General features: G+C 34.2%; 1 protein-coding gene across 9 annotated transcripts in view; it reads right to left on the bottom strand.

The window, feature by feature from the left end:
• The window catches only part of MAP4 (microtubule associated protein 4), a 223737-nt gene that overhangs the window by 118682 nt on the left and 85835 nt on the right, over window positions 1-19220 (bottom strand). For all 9 annotated transcript variants that reach the window (XM_074197700.1, XM_074197696.1, XM_074197701.1 and 6 more), the window contains one exon: window positions 8778-8846. In XM_074197700.1, the coding sequence (XP_074053801.1) occupies window positions 8778-8846 (69 nt within the window). The remainder of the gene's footprint in view (window positions 1-8777; window positions 8847-19220) is intronic.

Below are 19220 nucleotides of genomic sequence, written 5' to 3'. Positions count from 1 at the left end.
AATTTACTACATAATGTTTTTCAGCAGAATATCTCCTATTCCCCCAAGATCTTCAAATACTTGTAGCCAGTATTGCATCTACCACTTTCTAATACAGGATATACTATAGATCTTGGAAAAGTATTATTTAAAGAATTAAGTTTAACAAAACATTTCAAGTTATTTACTTTATAGAAGAATTTCAGAATGCTCTCTTTGAACAGATTAAATCAGTTCAAATCTTTTAGTGAGGAAAAAAGTCCTAAATTCTGAGGCCTTATCACAAAATTAAATCTAGTAAAATGTGAATTTTGAAAATGCTTCTATGCCATACCAATGAGCCTTCAAAAGTAATTGATACTATACTGGTAAGATATTAAGAATGTTATACTACAAAGTTATACTACCATGTTATATAATAGTGTGAAACTATTACACTATAGTATTATATAAGAAAATTATATCACAGAGTTGAGAAGATCAGATGAGTCAACATATTTAAAGTTCTTCGCAAGGTCAAAGCACTATATAAATGATATTATCATTATTATTCATTTCTTTTAGTACAGGTTTCATTCTGCCCTTTGTTGGCACATCTATCAGAGATCTTATGATGACTCCATTATGATTACTTCCCTATCAACTTCCAGAATTAAAGCAAAGCACTGATGCCAGGTCATAAGAATTTCAATGTCATTCTGTCCAGAAAATAAACACCTATTCTATGACTGCTAGTTTAAGCTCACACATTTAAATTTGGGCAATACTCTCAGTTTACAATGTAAAACTTCAAGATGGCTTCATTTCAAAATTATTCGTCTCAAAAAACTGCTTCAATAGGTGGAAAGTCTTTGATCTGAAACCAGTTTCTTATGACATGAACTTTAACTAAAAGGAAGCTTGAAAAATAGGAGGATGTTTCACATACTGAATGAAAAATGAAACAACTAAAAAGAGATCATGTAGTCCAAATGAAAAATAACAAGGCTTTTTAAAATTCAGAATTCAATAAAAGTTGAGGAAAATGAGGTCTGACTATGAACAAGTGCCATTCAGGTGTCTCTGATAAAGTAATAGGGGGAATTTTATATGAAAATCATGCCCTCTCCCCTCTAAATAATGAAGACCCATTAGCCTGATATGGTAAAAGAATTAAACAATTTCACAGACACCACCAGATTTTTCAATATTTTGCCGTTTCCCCAGATCAAAATTTCTTCGTTTTGGAGAGTCATCTTGAAATTCCCATTGAATTAGAATTTTTTTAATGTTAATATTTAATGAAAATATAACTAGCTTTACCAATTTTTAAATTTTTATCTTCTTTTAAGTGTTCTATATGAAGATAATTTTTTCATGGAATTGGGATACAGTGAGTGACTTGGCTTTCAAATTTGGGTTTTTATGGTGGTTGTTTTTTTAAACATAAAATACATGAGAACTTTCAAATCAACTCATGGATTTTCATAATTTGCTATAGTTTGAGTAATAATTTTTACATTTTCAAAAATGGATCAGTGAATCAAAAGTTAAAACATCTTTAGTGATTGCTATTTAAATTTCAGAGCAAATGAAAGTAGTACTGATGACCCAGAGATTAAGCTAATCTAAGAGCAAGTTCACAGGCAGAGGGGAAAGGGAGGAAGGATTGACTGCAGTCATGATGGACCCAACCCCTTATGGAAGCACAATTTCTCTTTTGGTGCCACATTTCCCCCATCCATTTCAGAAGGGTTGATGAAATGAAAATGATCAATGGAAAAAAAAATAATGAAAAATGAAAAAAGTCAAACTAAATTCTTAAAAAATTTGTGATGAGTAAAGGTAAATTAAAAAAAAACAAGAGGTAACTTTTTTATAAATAGTGCAATTAAAATATCCATTATGCACTTTTGTGCTTACAAAAGAAAGGAGGTTCCAACAAGGCCTGCAGGGCACAAAGGAGAAGTAGTGGAATGCTCAGGCATCAGCAGAAATGGGCCCTGGAGAGCTACCCTCCTCTTCTTCTACATCCGACAGGGTCCGAGGGAAAGCAAAGCTCGGCAAAATGGCGGAAGTTTTAGAACGGTTACGATGGTTAGAAAAGCCCACTGCTCTGTTGATGGTAGCAGTCCCAGGCTAGGGGGACACGCTAGGCTTCTAGGAGGAGAGAAAGAAATAAGAAAGGGGAAGGAGAATGGAAAAGAGAAAGGTAAAAAAGCACAAGTCATTAGTAAATAGCAAGGTCAGCAGAGCAAAACGCTTATCATACTCTGGGCCATTCTGATGGCCCGCCTTCCCTCAGACCAGGTACTGGGTGGAGAACAAGGTTAAAAAGCCTTTGAAAGTTTCAAACCGGTTGCTACTGTTTCATGCAAGAATTAGTGATGGCCAAACCAAAGAGTTAACAACACACACTGCACACTCCCCAAGCAGCATTTTCACTGATATGTATATATGAACTAGAGAATTTTGAATATAAACAAGATATTAGTAGAGAAGGTAATATCTCTGAGTACCAGAGAAAATCAGTGAATTAACAACTTTCAATGAATCCACAAGGCCACAGTCTTGATCCTTGATAATTATTGATCCTAAAAATTTTGAGATAGTTCACTTTAGAATAGATTTTTTTTTTAATAATAAGGTCATTCATGAATAAGAGTTCTTCCTCTGAAACTGACAACTAAATTATTAATTTTCTATTATGTTAGGTCCAGTCATTTAAGTTTGTACCATTTAAATTCTCCAATTTGTTACCAAACAGCTGTATGCAATCTATTCTGGTGATAATTTTAATGTATTTAATGCTTGGGGTGATCTCTCTTTTCTTATAATTTTGCTGGAATGTGTCCGCCCTTTCTTTTTAAAAATTAAACTTACTACTGTGATTAATCAATTTTATCAATGTTTTTTAAAAACTAGTTTGATTTTCTTTATTACTTTACAGAATCAAAGTATAATGGAGTTAGAAGGCACATTTTGAGGCTATGGAGCACAATTCCTCAATTTACAAACTAAAATACTAAGATCTATAGAAGTTATATTACTTATCTAAGGTCATTCATTGTTGTTCTTTAGTCATTTCAGTCAGCATTCTCTAACAGAAAGTAAGTTCTTTCAAGACAGGAACTATTTCACTGAGGTATTATTTTTAATTCTAGGGTTTAACAAGGTTTATGAAATATACAACAAATGTATAATAAATGCCTTTTCAATGATTTAATTATCAACAACTCAATGTTGTAAAGTAGCCAAAGCATTTGTGCAGGGGAATTTTTATCTCTATCTCTGATAATAAAACAGGAAATAATAGATTAGGTAGGCTATTAAAATAAAATTTAGAAAAAAATAACAAAACACAACTATGTCAAAAAGAAATGCTGAACAACAAGAAATTAAACTGTCTCAACCATTCTACCACCACCAAAGTTAAACTCCATTTTATTTCTTTTGTGTTACGGGTTCACAGTGGAAAATAGTTGTTTTTTATCTGTTTGGAATTGCTTCTCTAATGGTTATAAGGGATTAAAATAAAGTAGATAATTTCAATGACTAGTGACCAATTCCTTGATGTTCTTCGTCCTTTAAAAATTAATCTTTTCAAACAATATGGTCTCATTTGTAGATAACTTGAAAGTTATATCCTGATATTAAATTTTTGTCCTAATTTAATAATTTAATAATTTTTCTTTCACAGCACAGGTATTTTTTTCTCTATTTTTGTAATTCTAAAACTGACAATAATTTTAATTACTTTCAACAAAGTTAGATGCTCAATAAATTGGGGCCAGACTGTACATATCCTCTCCTTTGAAAGCACATTGCCAATTTTGGTACCCTCTGAAAAAGGTTTTCTCAAATTAGATTCCGAAATACCAAAGAGTAGGATGTTTACCATTTTTTCTGTTTCAGTGCCTTTTTGAATCATGATTCATTCAGTTTCTACTTCTTGTTCTATCTTACAAATCTCCTTTACTTTGTCCTATATACTTATAAATTGCTCTTAAAGTTAACAAGTTTGTTTTCTAAATTTCATCAATTATTGATCTTTGGGAGATTCTATTCAATTTTTTTTTTTCAGTATAACAGGTTCAAAGTTTGGGGAGGTTATTTAAATTTTCACAAATTATTTCTTCATTTTGTAGGTGGGAAGAGTGTAATGTTTATTTATTTGTTTGTTTGTTTATTTGTTAGGTTTTTGCAAGGTAAATGGGGTTAAGTGGCTTGCCCAAGGCCACACAGCTAGGTAATTATTAAGTGTCTGAGACTGGATTTGAACCCAGGTACTCCTGACTCCAGGGCCGGTGCTTTATCCACTATGCCACCTAGCCTCCCCAAGAGTGTAATATTTGGAAAATTGGGAGTCTTCCTTTATACACTTGTTACATATTTTATCCTTTGATATTTCTTCTTATTTGGTATTTCAATCTTACGGTGCTAAAGAGGTTTTATACTTTGAATATTTTATGTTACAGAATTTCTTTAAAGAACTATTCATTGTAACAAATAAATGCTTATTAGCTAAAAATAAATAAATTTTAAAAAGAAAGGGAAGAAAAAAAGAAAAACTGACTAATAAAGAGCCAAAGCCTAGAAAGGAAAAACATATATATTCCACATATATAGTTACTCCATTGATCTTTTTTTTTTAATTTTATTTATTTAAGGCAATGGTCTTAAGTGACTTGCCCAGGGTCACATAGGCAATTAAGTGTCTGAGGCTTGATTTGAACTCAGATCCTTCTGACTCCAGGGCAGTGCTCTATCCCCTGAGCTACCTAGCTGCCCACCCCCCCACCAATCTTTCAAGCAAGGATTCAAAATGATCATTACCTTCAATACGATTCAGCTTTCTCTTGGTGTGTCTTAATTCACATTATAGTCACCTATGACCTATTTGTCTAATTCTGCTTTCTTTAGTTTGTACCATTTCATAGACTCCCTAATATTTTTATAAATCCTTCATATAAGTTGTTTCTAAAACACAGGATTTATTCAGGGCACCCACTTTGCTTATATAATCTTACACAATCAGAAAAAGCTCTGCTATTAGTGGTTTGCATATGCAAGCCCTTTCAGTCTTTGAGGTCCTTGGGATACAAGCTAGTGGTGATATTCTTGGGTAAAAAGGGAGGGAAAATTTAATGATTTTTCTTAAGTAATTTCAACCTGTTTTCAGAATTATTGGGACAATTCATAGGAACAATCTGGAAGGCATATGTCTAACCACAGTTCTTCTAACACTAGTTATTTTCTTTTTTATACCATGTTTGCCAATTTGTCCAGTATGAGATGAAACCACAGAAGTTTTGTATTTTGAATGTTTTCAAAACAGGGCAAACTTTGTGATCACTTGCCTTCTCTGTCATGACTTTTAGTCATATTCTGTTCAGTTCCCTATAAAGCAGGTTTATCAGAAAAGTTTGATGGAAGGATATTTTCTCTCTCCTCCACAGTCCTCTTCTTACTGTAATCATACTGATTTTGTTCATGCAAAAGTTTTTTTGATTTAATTTTTAAAAATTTCTTTGTCTTTTGTAGTTAATCATCTCTTCACTTTCTTTTAATTATGAATAATTATGAATAATTATGAATTGTTCCCTTAAAAATATGAATGACACCTCCTCTTCTCACTTAATCTTTTTTAAGATGTGATCTTATGCATTAAAAAATATACATGACATGGTGTGGGTGATCTCAACTTCTTTTCTACTTAAGTGGTTTCCAGTTACTTTCTATTTCTTCTGGGTGTGACTTAACTAATCTGTTTTACTGATCTGTTTTTATATTTTTTAGTCAATGTCAAATAAATTTGGTAATTACTTTTTCATAATAAGGATAATTTTAAAAATAATATTTAAAATATTAAGGTTGGGAACTGCACTAAGACTTTTGGGACATTTTGCATAATTTCAATGAAAGTATGTATTAAGTATTTATTAGGTATCAAGCATTTTACTAAGTGCTGACAATACAAAAACTACAGAAACAAAGTTCACTGCTCTGAAAGAGTTTATATTCTAATTAGAGAGAAAACACATCTGGAGGAGTGATAGCCAGGGAAAGCCTGTTAAAAAATGGTGAGTGGAAAATTAACACATCCTTCCCAAAAGTCATAGCAGAGATTTGATTACAGTTTTCAGAGCAAGAGGAAGAAACTGGGAGGTATAATTGAGAGTGGCAGGAAGCAAGGGTGAAAATGAAGGTGCATGAAAATCAGAACCAGACTGTCTCTTCTGCATTTAAAGACAATTTATAACTTCTTTGCCCAGGTTATAATTTTAATTTCTTTCTCTTGGCCTCCAGTGGTTTTCCATTTCTTGGTTGTGAATAAATGTTTATTTTGTTGATCTTTATTATAAAAGGATTCCTTTCATATTTAGGCTTTTTAGGTTTATGCAGCAAATGATTTATTTTGTCAGAGTTGCTATTGTCATTATTTACATCACCAATTATGCTCACTGTTTTCTTAAAATTGAACTATTCTATCATCTCTGATATAAATCCAACGTGGTCACTAAAATTTTTTGGGTACTGGCTGCTGAAATCTCATTACTAATATTTTATTTAAAAATTTGGCATAAATAGTAATTAGTAAAATTGATCTATAATTTTCTTTGATTAGTCACTTCATGATTGAGGTATTTTAATTTGGTAAAGTGCTTTATAAATGATTCTGAATAATTTTTGTAGCACTGGAACTTGTTAATAGTTTAGAGCAGGGCTGTCTAACTTTACTTTTAAAAGTTTTTATTGAAAAAAAACTCATAGGGGGGTCAACGTAAAATTCCATTTTGGACAGCCCTGGTTTAGAGTATTGATGGAATGGGGAATAATTAGCAAGACCCCCCTCTCTCCACAAACCCAATGGTTTCATTAAGGAGGATGTGCTGCATACTGGGAGCAGCTGGAGTTAAATTTGCCCTGAATTGTTAGCATTTGGGACAAGACTGTCAGAAAGTCAATAAGACCTAAGGGTCTCAAGTCAGGAGTGCTCTAACAATGAATCCAAACCAACTTTTATATTCCTCTTGCTCAAAAGGCCCACTGTTATGTCCCAAATGAATCAATGGGAGAGGTGTGGTGAAAAGAGAAGAAATGGTTTGTGGATAAATTTAATACCAACTGGCTCAAGTCTTTTACCCCTTTAGCACGTCCTTCCCACCTCTAAAGATCTGAATACAAGATACCTCCATTTTTTAGAAACTCATGCTCATGGCAATAAGTGTCATACTTAAATGGTTTCTTTTATACAAATGACAGACATTAAAAAAACCATATTACATAATGTCTTTATTGTCACTACTTCGGGAAATGGTGTATGTACGTGATAGTCCATTTTAGTTCCTTTAGAATAAGGAGTTATATTCTATCCATAATAGATATGTTACAATATAAAATTAAAAGAATCTGGAAGGTATATTAATGATATCTATCATCAATGGTTAACAGTGCTTTCAACAAATAAGCTACATAAGAAATGATTGTTGAATTAATGAAAGAAAGAATAAGAATGAGTCATCAATTCCCACAGTGTCATCGTGAGGTGTGTAGCTAGCAATATCAATGGAATTTCCCAAGGTCAAACAATCCAGAATGAATCCAGGAATAACTAGTTATTGTCAAACTCAAAAGACAGATTAATCTAAGGACTTTTGGCAGAGTTAACTGTTCTCCCTGGTTAAATCTTGGACATCCTTGGTATTTAAGTCTAGATATGTGGGGCACCCCCAACCAATATACAAGAGAAGTAAAGACCTCAAGATACAAATAGAAGAAGTAACCCAGAAACAATGCATATGTAATCCTCTATTATACAACTGTCTGGCTTGCCACTAAATCAGCCTACACATCTGCTGGCTGCATCTGTGTCTGCAGAGGCAAGAGAGACAGACAATACTTATTATTCCTCTAGTTTTATCCTTCTCTTTCACTGAGAATGATCTTTAAATAGCTGACTCATATGGAGAAAATATAGTGACATTCCTCTCACAACTATAATTTAAGTGCAATTATTCATAAAAACACAGTGTCATTCTCAGATGACTGTTGACAATATTCTAGTCTCTCATGTGGGATACCTGAGGGGAGATTTTACATAGTACATTTCTACAGACAGTTGCTAAAATATCAGAGCTCACCATTTAAGTTCCAAAAATACAATAAGAAAATACTGCTGCATGAGTAAGGAGAAGCAACCATGGAATCCCACAAGAATTTCTGTGATAATTTAAAAATATCAGAGAGAAAGACCTTGGGGATGGAGATTGGGAGAGATGGACAATTTCACAATAGCACCAGCTGGAGCAAAGCTGGTAAAACTAGAGAAATTTCTAAACTATGGATTTTATTCATTAATTTAATTTTCAAATAGGGGAAAATATTAGAGGTATGTATTCAAAAGAAATAGTGATTTCAATTTCATTAAATTTGAGGAGGCACAAATAATCAAATAGAGCAATTAAAGTTAGAGGCTTTCATTAAACACTCTCCTTTTCTTAGAAATTCCTGAAATACCATAAAAAGGCTCCCAAAGTTAAAAAGAGAAAGGTATAGTTCCAGGAGGTTGAAGGCAGGCATTATTTTTTTCTTTTAAGATTTTATATGACACAACATAATTTTATATATAATAATATATAATAAAAATGTAGTATAAATGTAAATTATACAAAATATAAATATTGTATAATATAATGTAATGTAATACAAGACTACAGAAAGGTTCCTCTTCTCTCCCAGGAGTTGATAAGTGTCAACAACACCAGATGTATTAATCTGCTTCATTTAAATGATTTAAATATTAAAGAAACACTTACCTGTGGTGTCATTCTCTTCTAGTTCATGATCACCATTGGCTAACACTGTTGGCTTGGCAGGTGTAGTGCCTGTAACAAGTACACAGAAAATGGCTACATGTAAGAGTAACTTTTGTAAAGCATTTTCCCCTTTATATTTATTCATGATTTAATTTTAACATCATTGACAGTTCCCAATATTATCTATTCCTCTTGCCCTAAGAGCTAGTCAATCCTTATAACAAATTAAAAATTGAAAGGAAAAGGTCACCAAAACTAAAATTCATCAAGAGTTGGACATTCCACATAGTCCCATCCACCACTGTTTCACTTCTTTCCTCCACCCCACTTTGTAAGCAAGGTGTTGTTACAATAAAATTCCAGTCTTTATGTTCGATTGATATGAACAATTTTTTTTTAATTTTTGCAAAGCAATGGGATTAAGTGACTTTCCCAAGGTCACACAGCTAGTTAACTATTACATGTCTAAGGCTGGATTTGAACTCAGGTCCTCCTGACTCCAGGGCCAGTGCTCTATCCATTGCACTACCTAGCTGCCCCTGATATGAACAAGTTTTAACTGGGGCAATTCTTTGCATAGCAAACCTATCTCAAAGGTTCAAACTTTCAAACTTTCCCATACCACCAAATTAATCTCTCTCTAGGCTAAATTATAACTAGAGAGATCTAGATTGCAGTACAATAAAATTCCACAGCAAGAAGCTTTTCGTTCTGCAGTTTCCCAATCATTAACTTGGCCACGCTATCTGCAATGTTCTCAAAAGTCATTCTGCCAACAAATATTTATTAATCTCCTACTGTGTGCCAAGGCCTGGGGACACAAAGGCAAAAACAAAATAAATTAAATCTCCCTGCTCTCAAAAAGTTCATAATCTAATAAGGGAGAAAATATGCAAACAACCATGTACAAAACAAAATATAGACAGTATAAATTGGAGATAATCTCTGAAGAAAGGCACTAAGTAAAAGGAAGAATGAAAAAGGTTACTTAAAGAAGGTAGGATGAAAGATGAGACTTGAAGGAAGCCAAGGGGCAGAGATAAGGAAGAGGAGCACATTTCAGGCATAGACAGCAAATGCAAAAAGATTTAAAACTTGGAGTACAGAGTGCATGGAACAGTAAAGAGATCAATGCCACTGAATTGCAAAATAGGTGGCAGGGTTGGTAGAGTACACAAAGTCTGAAAATGTCAGATGGGACTAGGCTTTGAAGGACACTAAGAACAGCACACGTGATTTTACTTCAACACAGGAGGTGATAAGGAGACACTTAAGTACATCATTTGGGGCAGGAGAAAGAAGATAACAGTGTCAGCTTGTGCTATGGGAAGAACAATTTGATAGCTGGGTGGAATATGGCCTAAAGTAGAAAGAGAGATTAGGGTCAGGGAGATCAAACAGTAGGCTACTGTAGTAATCCAAGTACAGAGTGATGAGGTCTGGCAACAGGGTGGCATTGGGGGTCAGAGAAGAGGAGGACTATAAGAAATTCTATAAAGGTAAAAATCAATAAGAATTTACCAATGACTGAAGATAGGGAACAAGACTGAGGAATTCAGATTGATATTTAGCTTACAGGTGTGAATAACTGGGAGATTGTCAGTAATAGGGAAGGTAGAAAGAGAAGAGGGCTTTGGAGAAAAGAAAATAAATTCAGTTTGAAACACAAAGAGTTTAAGATAATCACAGAATATCCAGTAGACTGATACCAATATGAGAACAGAGGTTAAAAGAGAAGTTAGGCCTGGACCAGTAGATGAGAGTCATTGCCAGAGATAAGAACTGCAACAATGGAAGTTGATGAGACCACCTAGTGAAATTGTGTGTGTGTGTGTGTGTGTGTGTGTGTGTGTGTGTGTGTGTGTGTGTGTGTGTGTTGGGGTGGATGTGGATTTGGATGTGGATGTGGGTGTAACAAAAGGATCCAGAGCAGAGCCTTCTGGCCAACTAAGAACAGTGCAAATAGTGTGTGACCTGGATGAAGACTCAGCAAAGGAGACTAAGGAGTGCTCAGAAGGGTAGTAGTGAACCAAAAGAAAAAGAGGGTCATAAAAATATCCAGAAGAGAATGACAACAATGTTTCTGAGTTTTTAAACTTTTTCTATGTAATCTGCTGGCCTTTGAAGGTTGTCTGTGGCTTCCACAATACTACCAAAAAATTCTCCCCCTTTGATTTCTTATGCTGAAACACAATTCAAAACTGTGATGGATAAAGATGCACTGTAGAATTATATCTAATAAGACCATGATCATTATAGGTTAGAACTGAAACAACTTGACTTTTGAAGACAATACTCAATTTCCATTTTTGCAGTTATCAAGGAGAGAGAGAGAGAGCATGCAAAAAAAAAGAGTGAGCACCAGTCTCATACTTCAGAAAATACAGAGGGAAAATGGTTCTCATATTAAAAGGGTTGCAAACATGTCACATAATCAACACACTCTCAATTCTCAGTTTAGCCATCAGTAAATAAGAACAATAGTATTTGTATTAGCTATCTCACAGGGCTTGTATAATAAAAACTGATTTGTAGACCTTTAAATATTTCTAAATGTAAGCTTCTTGGGGCAATTATTACTGATCATTAGGCTGTTAATTTCTGAGATATGAAATATCTCTTCTGAATATCTTCTGAAATATTCCAAGCTTCAATCACTATCATTGAAAAAGGACTCTTGGGGCAGCTAGGTGGCTCAGTGGATAAAGCACCAACCCTGGAGTCAGGAGTACCTGGGTTCAAATCCAGTCTCAGATACTTAATAATTACCTAGCCATATGGCCTCGGGCAAGCCACTTTACCCCATTGCCTTGCAAAAACCTTAAAAAAAAAAGGAATCTTTTCTTCTATCAATATTGTTTCTGCTATGGTTTCCTTTATCAAAGGTGGTCAAAACATACAGCTAGGTAGCACAATGGCAAAGAGTACCAGGCTTGGCATTAGAACATTCATCTTTCTAGGTTCAAAGTTGGCCTCAGACATTTATTAGCTGTGTATCCCTGGTCAAGTCACTTAACCAGGTTTGCTTTTAGTCTCAGCTGTAAAATGAGCTGGAGAAAAGAAAGGACAAACCACTCCAGTATCTTTGCCAAGAAAATTCCAAACAGAGCCACATGGGATTGGACACAACGGAAAATAGGTAAACAACAATCACCCCTTCATCAAATCCCCATACCTCACCACAGATATTGGGGGGGGGGGGTGTCAAATGATCAATTCTAGGAGCATTGTAACAAAAGGTACCCATTTTTAACCTGGTATAGTACTAAACGTATGGAACTTTCAGCACCTACACTAGCATCCAATCAAAGGGATCACTGTATTTGATTGCCAGGTGGATTAGAACATACAATTTGATAAATATATACAGCATCTTTGTTCCTTTTCTGCATAAACCTAGCTCACCAGGTGCTAATCTTTCTTAAATTCCTTTTCCCAATGTGTGGATCAACACAGCACAGTCTGTTCTTAGAACATTATTTGAAATTATGGTGCAGCTCTCAGCTTTTTTTTTAAAGCATCAATTTGCATTATTCCCAAAGGGAGATCTTGGTGAGTTTCCTCTCAATCAACCAGGACCAAACAATTTTCAAGCTTGCTCCCTAAGAGCTAAATTCTATGTACATTCTTTTTTCTTTCCAACTACTTTCAAAGCTCTCTCATATTCCTCACCTCATATTTCTCAATGTTAATATTAAGAAGGCGATTATAACCTTAACATTAAATACACACAAACACCCACCCACCCACCCACCAGTCCTTTCACACAGACTACTTCCAGAAGGCAGTATATTTGAATGCTGCAAATTTCACCAGCCTATGCATAAACAAAAATCTAGAACAAACTAATAACATGTAACATTCAAGATTTTTGCCTAGCAGTAATCTTCACTAAACAAACAAAAAGTCTTCTAGTCAGCATATGAACAACAACAAAACAATGTTACCTTCACATACTTTTGAGTGTCAACTTGTACCTCGTACTTCCCGACTAGAAAAAAGATAACTAAAGCAAAAATGGCTGCACATTTCTGTAATCCCTTCCCCTCTCACTTGTAACCTAAACTGGCCAGACCCGATGACAATTTTTAAACGGTTTAAACACAGTAATCTGAGCCTGAATCATAGAACAGAACTTTTAATTCTCTCTAAGTGCACCAGAGTATTTCATCTAGCTACAGGATCAAAAGGATGCATATTTCAAAGACCATTTGGTAGCATAATATCTTTAGTAAGAAAAATTAGTCAATGCAGTTCATTAAAAATATATTTCTGAAAAATTCTAGTTAAGAGCTAGCTCAAAAACAGTATGACTCAACAGGCAAGGAGGTGGGCCATGAAGGGTTTGGGATTCAATTTTTATTTATTTAAATAAAGGTTAACAGACAAGATGCAGAAAATAGAATAAATTTATTTAGGTTTAAAAACGACTAGTTTACACATCTTAAACAAGACGCTTACTTGAAATCTGTATTTTCAGTAAAGGGAAATGACAAAATTGTTTCTACAATGCTCCTATGTACCACCAGTGTGGTGTTGGGTATGGGGCAGCTAGGTAACTCAGGAGGACCTGAGTTCAAATCCAACCTCTTAATAATTACCTAGCTGTGTGGCCTTGGGCAAGCCACTTAACCCCATTGCCTTGCCAAAACAAACAAACAAATAAATAAATAAACAAACAGAAAACCTCTATACACTTCCTTCAGCTAAGTTTGCAAATCACAAAAAGATAACAACAAAACAAGTTTACATGAACATTTGATTACACTAATTTCTGACTTTTCTCTTCAAGAGTGTAATTATAATTGCCATTTTAATGCCTTGTGTTAGAGGCTACTAACTTACAAGAGAGCAATTTTGTTTCTGTGCACTCTGCTATGCTAGGATATGCAAATATTCTAGACACTAGAGACTAAAACAATGAGACCAGCTTTAATGGCCCATTAGAAATAACCCTGTGATGATTTTCTTTTTCTAATAAAGCAGACTAGAAGTCCCATTACCATCGCATTCAATGGTTCATAAAAGTCTCCTCTTTTCCACACCAATTTCTAATCAAGATCAGAAATGCTTCAGTATTAATGCGGCCCTGAGCATAAAGACATCCTGAAAATCAACTAGGATATAACTAAGACATATAACAAATAAAACATGACTCACAGCACTAAAACACTATAATGAGTGTTTTATAAAAAAATACGAACTGCCTGATTTTTATGGTCATTATTAGGGGCATCTCAAACTTCACACTACTCCATACACCCTTCTCAAAAGCCAGGCTCTCACTACTGCTCTCCTTTCTTATTCTACCATTTCTCCACTCTGAATCACATTCCCTTATCTATAATGCACTTACAATCCCAAAATGTCTAAAATGGATTCTATTATCTATCATCTCTGCTTCAGGATTCCATTCAAGTGCTGCCTATCACATTCTAGAGGAAATCTTCTCTAAAAGCCCTTCTTTCCTTTTCAAACTTCTCAAATATGGCAGTATCTCTACTTGGCATTCTTCTTATTTTGTCTCCTAATAGAGACAAAATGCATTCTCTGTTATCAGTCCTATGAACATGTAATAACAAACTCCTTGGCAGAAAGAATTTTGTCAGATTTCATCTTGACAGGAATCATAGATAGTACACTACCTAGGACACAATAGGCACGTAAGAAATGAGAACTTTCATTTATGAAAACAAAACAAAAAAAGTTACCAAATGCTATATCTTAGTAGTATTTTTTTTTGGGGGGGGAAGGTTCTTCATATTATAGAGTTAACATTCAAGAATAAATAAAATCATCAATCAGTAAGCATCTACTGTAGGTCAGGTCCTGTACTAGCTGCTGGAGATACTAAGAGAAAGACATCAAGAAAATATTCTATTAGGATCCACCTATATCCACACTGGACAAAAACTTCTTTATTGCTGATGGGGAGAAGATGGATAGCAGCTAGAGAATCAGGAAAGGTCATATTTGAGTTGAGATTGTAGGGAAGCAAGGAGGCAATGCAACCCAAATATGGAGTAAAGTTAGAACAGAAACAGAAAAATGGGAATGGTCAGGACAAGGTAGCCATATAAAAAACAAAACACTAAGGGGTTAAATACAGATCTAATTAAGTGAAATATTATCTATTTAGGCAGACAGGCAGAACTAATATAATAAAAATGAAATGTTATCGATATGAATTCACTTGCTGAAAGCCATACCAAACAGTGCTAAAAGATTGCTTTACAGAGTTAGAAAAAATAAGAACAAAATATATTTAGAAAAACAAAAGAATAAACAACATTTGGAAGAAAGTAAAAAGGAAGGAGACCTACAGTACAGGATAGCAAACTCCCCTGCAAAGCAGGAATAATCAAAACAATCTGTTGATTAAAACTGATTAAAAAAGAAAGGGGTTGGTCAGTGGTACAGTTAGATATACAACATTTTGGCAACAAACTTAAGTCTACTAATTTGTGATAAACACAAAGATCCTCAGCTACTTTTCAAAGATTTATTTCTCCACAACAACAACTGGGAAAACTGGAAAAGTCTGTCAGAAATTAAGAGTTAAATAAACATAAAGATTCCAAATGGAAATGATTTAGATATAAAAAGATATAGGAATTTAGATGTAAACAAAGAAATTACATTTTGGGGATTAATGGACAGAGAAAGAAAGGGTACATGACTAAGTCAGGGATAGGGAGGATATAGAAAATTAAAATAAACATTTTTAATTATATATAATTAAAATTTTTTATTCAAACAAAACAAATACAGTTAAAGTTAGAAGGGAAATAGATAACTGGGGGAAAAATCTTTGCACTACAGGTCTCTGAACAAGGTCTTCTATAGAAGATAAAATAAAGACCTCAAAATGAACAAATGAATTAGGATCATGAAATTATAAATTTAGAGTTGAGTCATTAGAAAATCTGGATATTAGAGATATTAGAAAGTCTGGATATTGGAGATATCAGAAGGCAAACTAAACTAACTCTCAAGGGAATGGGGTCTAGGTAAGTTAAATGAATTGATCAGGACCCTGGGGGGTCAGAATTTTACTGGTGGGTGTATGATGAATCATCATGCTTAACAGGAAATAGTGAAACTTTTTTTTTAAATCTACTGTAGACTAAACAAATTAATATTGCCACAAAAGTACCAGTACTATTTCAAAGCTAAGAATTTTGATTTTGCAGTATTCAATAAGCATTTATTAAATTCTTATGTGCAAGGAACTAGGGATAAAGACAAAAAAAATTTACCCTTAAAGAATTTACATTCAATTGGGGGAAACATCTCATATACAACTAAGTTATTTAAAAGTACATTAAAAAGTAAATATAATTGGATAAAGAAATGCTCAACAAGGAAAAGTTTAGGAAATACTCTCCTGTAGAAGGAGGTACATTAGTGGAAGCTAAGAATTATACAGGAGGAGGGAAAGCAAAGGGCATTATCAGATAGACAAAACAATCTGTACAAAAGTACAGGGAGAAAATAGAAGTAGACCAGTAAAGTTTCTATTTGTATTCTTGGTACACAGTACACACTCAATAAATACTTTTTTTTTCATTTATTCATTCACTTATTAAGCACCTATACCATGCAGGTCTTTCCCAGACTTCCTCAATCTTAGTATCTTTCTTCTGGGACTATCCTGAATAGATCAATGAAGACAGAGATAAAGATCTCTAGTTCATACATACATACATACATACATACATACATACATACACACACCTGATGTTTATACATTGCTGCATGTTGTCTCTTTCATTAGACTGAGTAAATTGAGCTGAGACAGTTAGTTGCCTATCTTTGCATGCCCAGCATGTAGGACCTGAATATGTTAGAAGCTTCATCAGGGCCATCTGATGGACTGAATCAATGCAGGCAATAACAATTCTACAGAGCTGCTGATCTCATGAAGCTTAGAATCTAGTAGAAAACTAAGAGCAAGGCAGTTTCCAGAGGAGTCTAAGACAAGGGAGATCTAATAATATAAAAGTTGAATCAGAGACTTGCAAACATAGTGCTGTGAGGGGCAAGGGGGAAAGATATTCCCAACAGGACAAAGCAGAACTTCCCCCACCTTGAAGAAAAGGCTTGAGTCAAGGATAGAAAGGAGTTTCACAGGCAAAGCAGAAGACAGAAGGAATTAGTCCAGAGGCAGGAAAGCCCAGGGGATGTAGAGCAGAAACAGCCAGAGTGTGGTGTGCGTGAGAGACATGGGAACAAGGCTAGGACCAGAGAACAGGGCAAGGTGCCAGTTTTTCTAGGTGCTTAAATGCCAGACAAAGGGTAGAGTATGAACTTGGCTCCATTAGGTAACAGAGAACTTGGAAGATTTTTGAACAGAGGCATGACATGACCACATCTAAACAGAAGGTATAATCAAGACTTCCTAAATCCTAAGGAACTGTGGCCTCTTTTGAGTCACTGCTAAACTAAAGATACCAAAGCCCTATCAGAAGACCTGCTTAGTCACTGTGGCCTCCTGGGAATCATACTTTTAAAAGCAAAATTGCTTTTAATGGTTATCCTACTCAATGGCTCCAACAAAGAGCACATTCCAGGATAAAAGTAAAAAAAAAAAAGAAAGATAAAAGCAATTCAAACAATCAGATAAATAGATAAGAGTAGAACATCAAGTAATATGTAAAAGTTCAAAAGCATAATGGTCTCATTTCAAAATCTAATTATTACAGAGCATTAAAAATTTTGCCAAGATAACAATCAGGGGGAGACAGAGATGGGGATATAAGAACATATTTCATTAATTTTAATAAACAGTTCTCATAGAATTCTATGAAAAAGAAAGGTCTGTGTATTATGTCATAAATAAAGTGACTAGATTTCAAACTGTAAATACAATCCTTCTCCGCTTTGCATGACATCCACTGTATTGAGCAAATCTAAATCTTTTATTTCATTTCTATATTTACTCTCTGTATAAAAATTCAACACATTAACATCTGTGAACTCACTGCATTCCTTTTATACAGTAGAATAGTTCTCATAAGCTACAGTTATTAAAGTTGCTTTTTTTCTTTAACATAACTGGTCCACACTGAAGAAATTTTTCTAAATGGAAGTGATAAAATTATTATTTACAACCCCCCAAAAATATCATGCCTAAAAATTATCATTTCAGCTACTAAAAAGGCACAAACAGGGCTGATGGGTCTTTTGTTCATCTACATGAACATATGTGATTTTCCAGTTTATACAAGATAAGTAATTATAAACCATTGAAAACACAAATCTCTCAGCTAAGTAAAACTATTTCCTTTAATTTACAAGGAGGCTGGGCAGCTAGGTGATACAATGAATAGAGCACCAACCCTGGAGTCAAGAGGACCTGCATTCAAATCCAACCTCAGACATTTAATAATTGCCTAGCTGTGTGACCTTGGGCAAGTCACCTAACCTCATTGCTTTAAATAAACAAAATTTTTTTAAAATTTACAAGGAAACTATTTTAAACAGTCTTTAGATGATTTCTAATATCCCTCCCAACTTGAAATTCTATATGGCAGTTCTCAATTAATATAAATGAACTGTGCAGCAGACCTTCCTGCACCCTTCCAGGTGTGGGGGCAGGGGGAAGGGGTAGAAACTGAATTTTCTTAAAGCAAGACCTATCTGTTTTTCTAAATGGTTCCTTAGAGGAATTAATAATGTTCAGATCCATGGTCTCTCAATTTTTAGAAATAAAAATTGTTTAAATGTGCCTCACACAATTTTATCACTCCTATCTCTTATATTAAGGCCAGCTCAGAAATAACATGGTACTAAGATCAGGTTAGAGAGACACGTTCTACCTGGTTTCTCCTTACCACCTACAAACATACATTTTCTGACTGTGATCTTGTGTCATTCAGGATCTTGTGGGACCCAGTTTTACTGTTTGTACTATTTCACATGTTGCAAAAAATGGTTTGTAAATCTTAATGAACCATTATAATGTAACTATTACAGCTATAATTCAATAATCAATAAATATTTATTAAATTTTTCCTATTTTCATGATACTATATGCTCTTAAGGACTATACATTTTAATGTTAATATAGATGTTTATCAGCTTAAAGTAGTAGTATGATCTAATAGGGAAAGGACTAGACAGGGATCTGGACATCTGGAAACTAAATGCAGTACATTCTGATTCTAGCTTCATCCCTGAATAGCAGGTGGCAAGATGACAGAATCAGAAATTAATAATTAATTGAATTCATAAAAAATCAAGCATCATATACTTCCTGTGTGACTCGTGGTAAGTCTTCAGTTATGTTGTTTCAGTTTCATAAAATGATAATAATACCTACATCATGGAAAGCTATGAGAATCAAATCAAATGGGATCATATATATGTAAGCCCCCCCACCCAATTCAAATAAACCTAGAAAAGAGACAATTCCACTTCTATTTTTATATTGGTACAATA

This window comes from Macrotis lagotis, chromosome 8 (genome assembly GCF_037893015.1).
Source record: "Macrotis lagotis isolate mMagLag1 chromosome 8, bilby.v1.9.chrom.fasta, whole genome shotgun sequence".
NCBI lineage: Eukaryota > Metazoa > Chordata > Mammalia > Peramelemorphia > Peramelidae > Macrotis > Macrotis lagotis.
The sequence above is the reverse complement of the archived record's forward strand: the minus strand, read 5'-3'. Positions and strand labels throughout refer to the sequence as shown.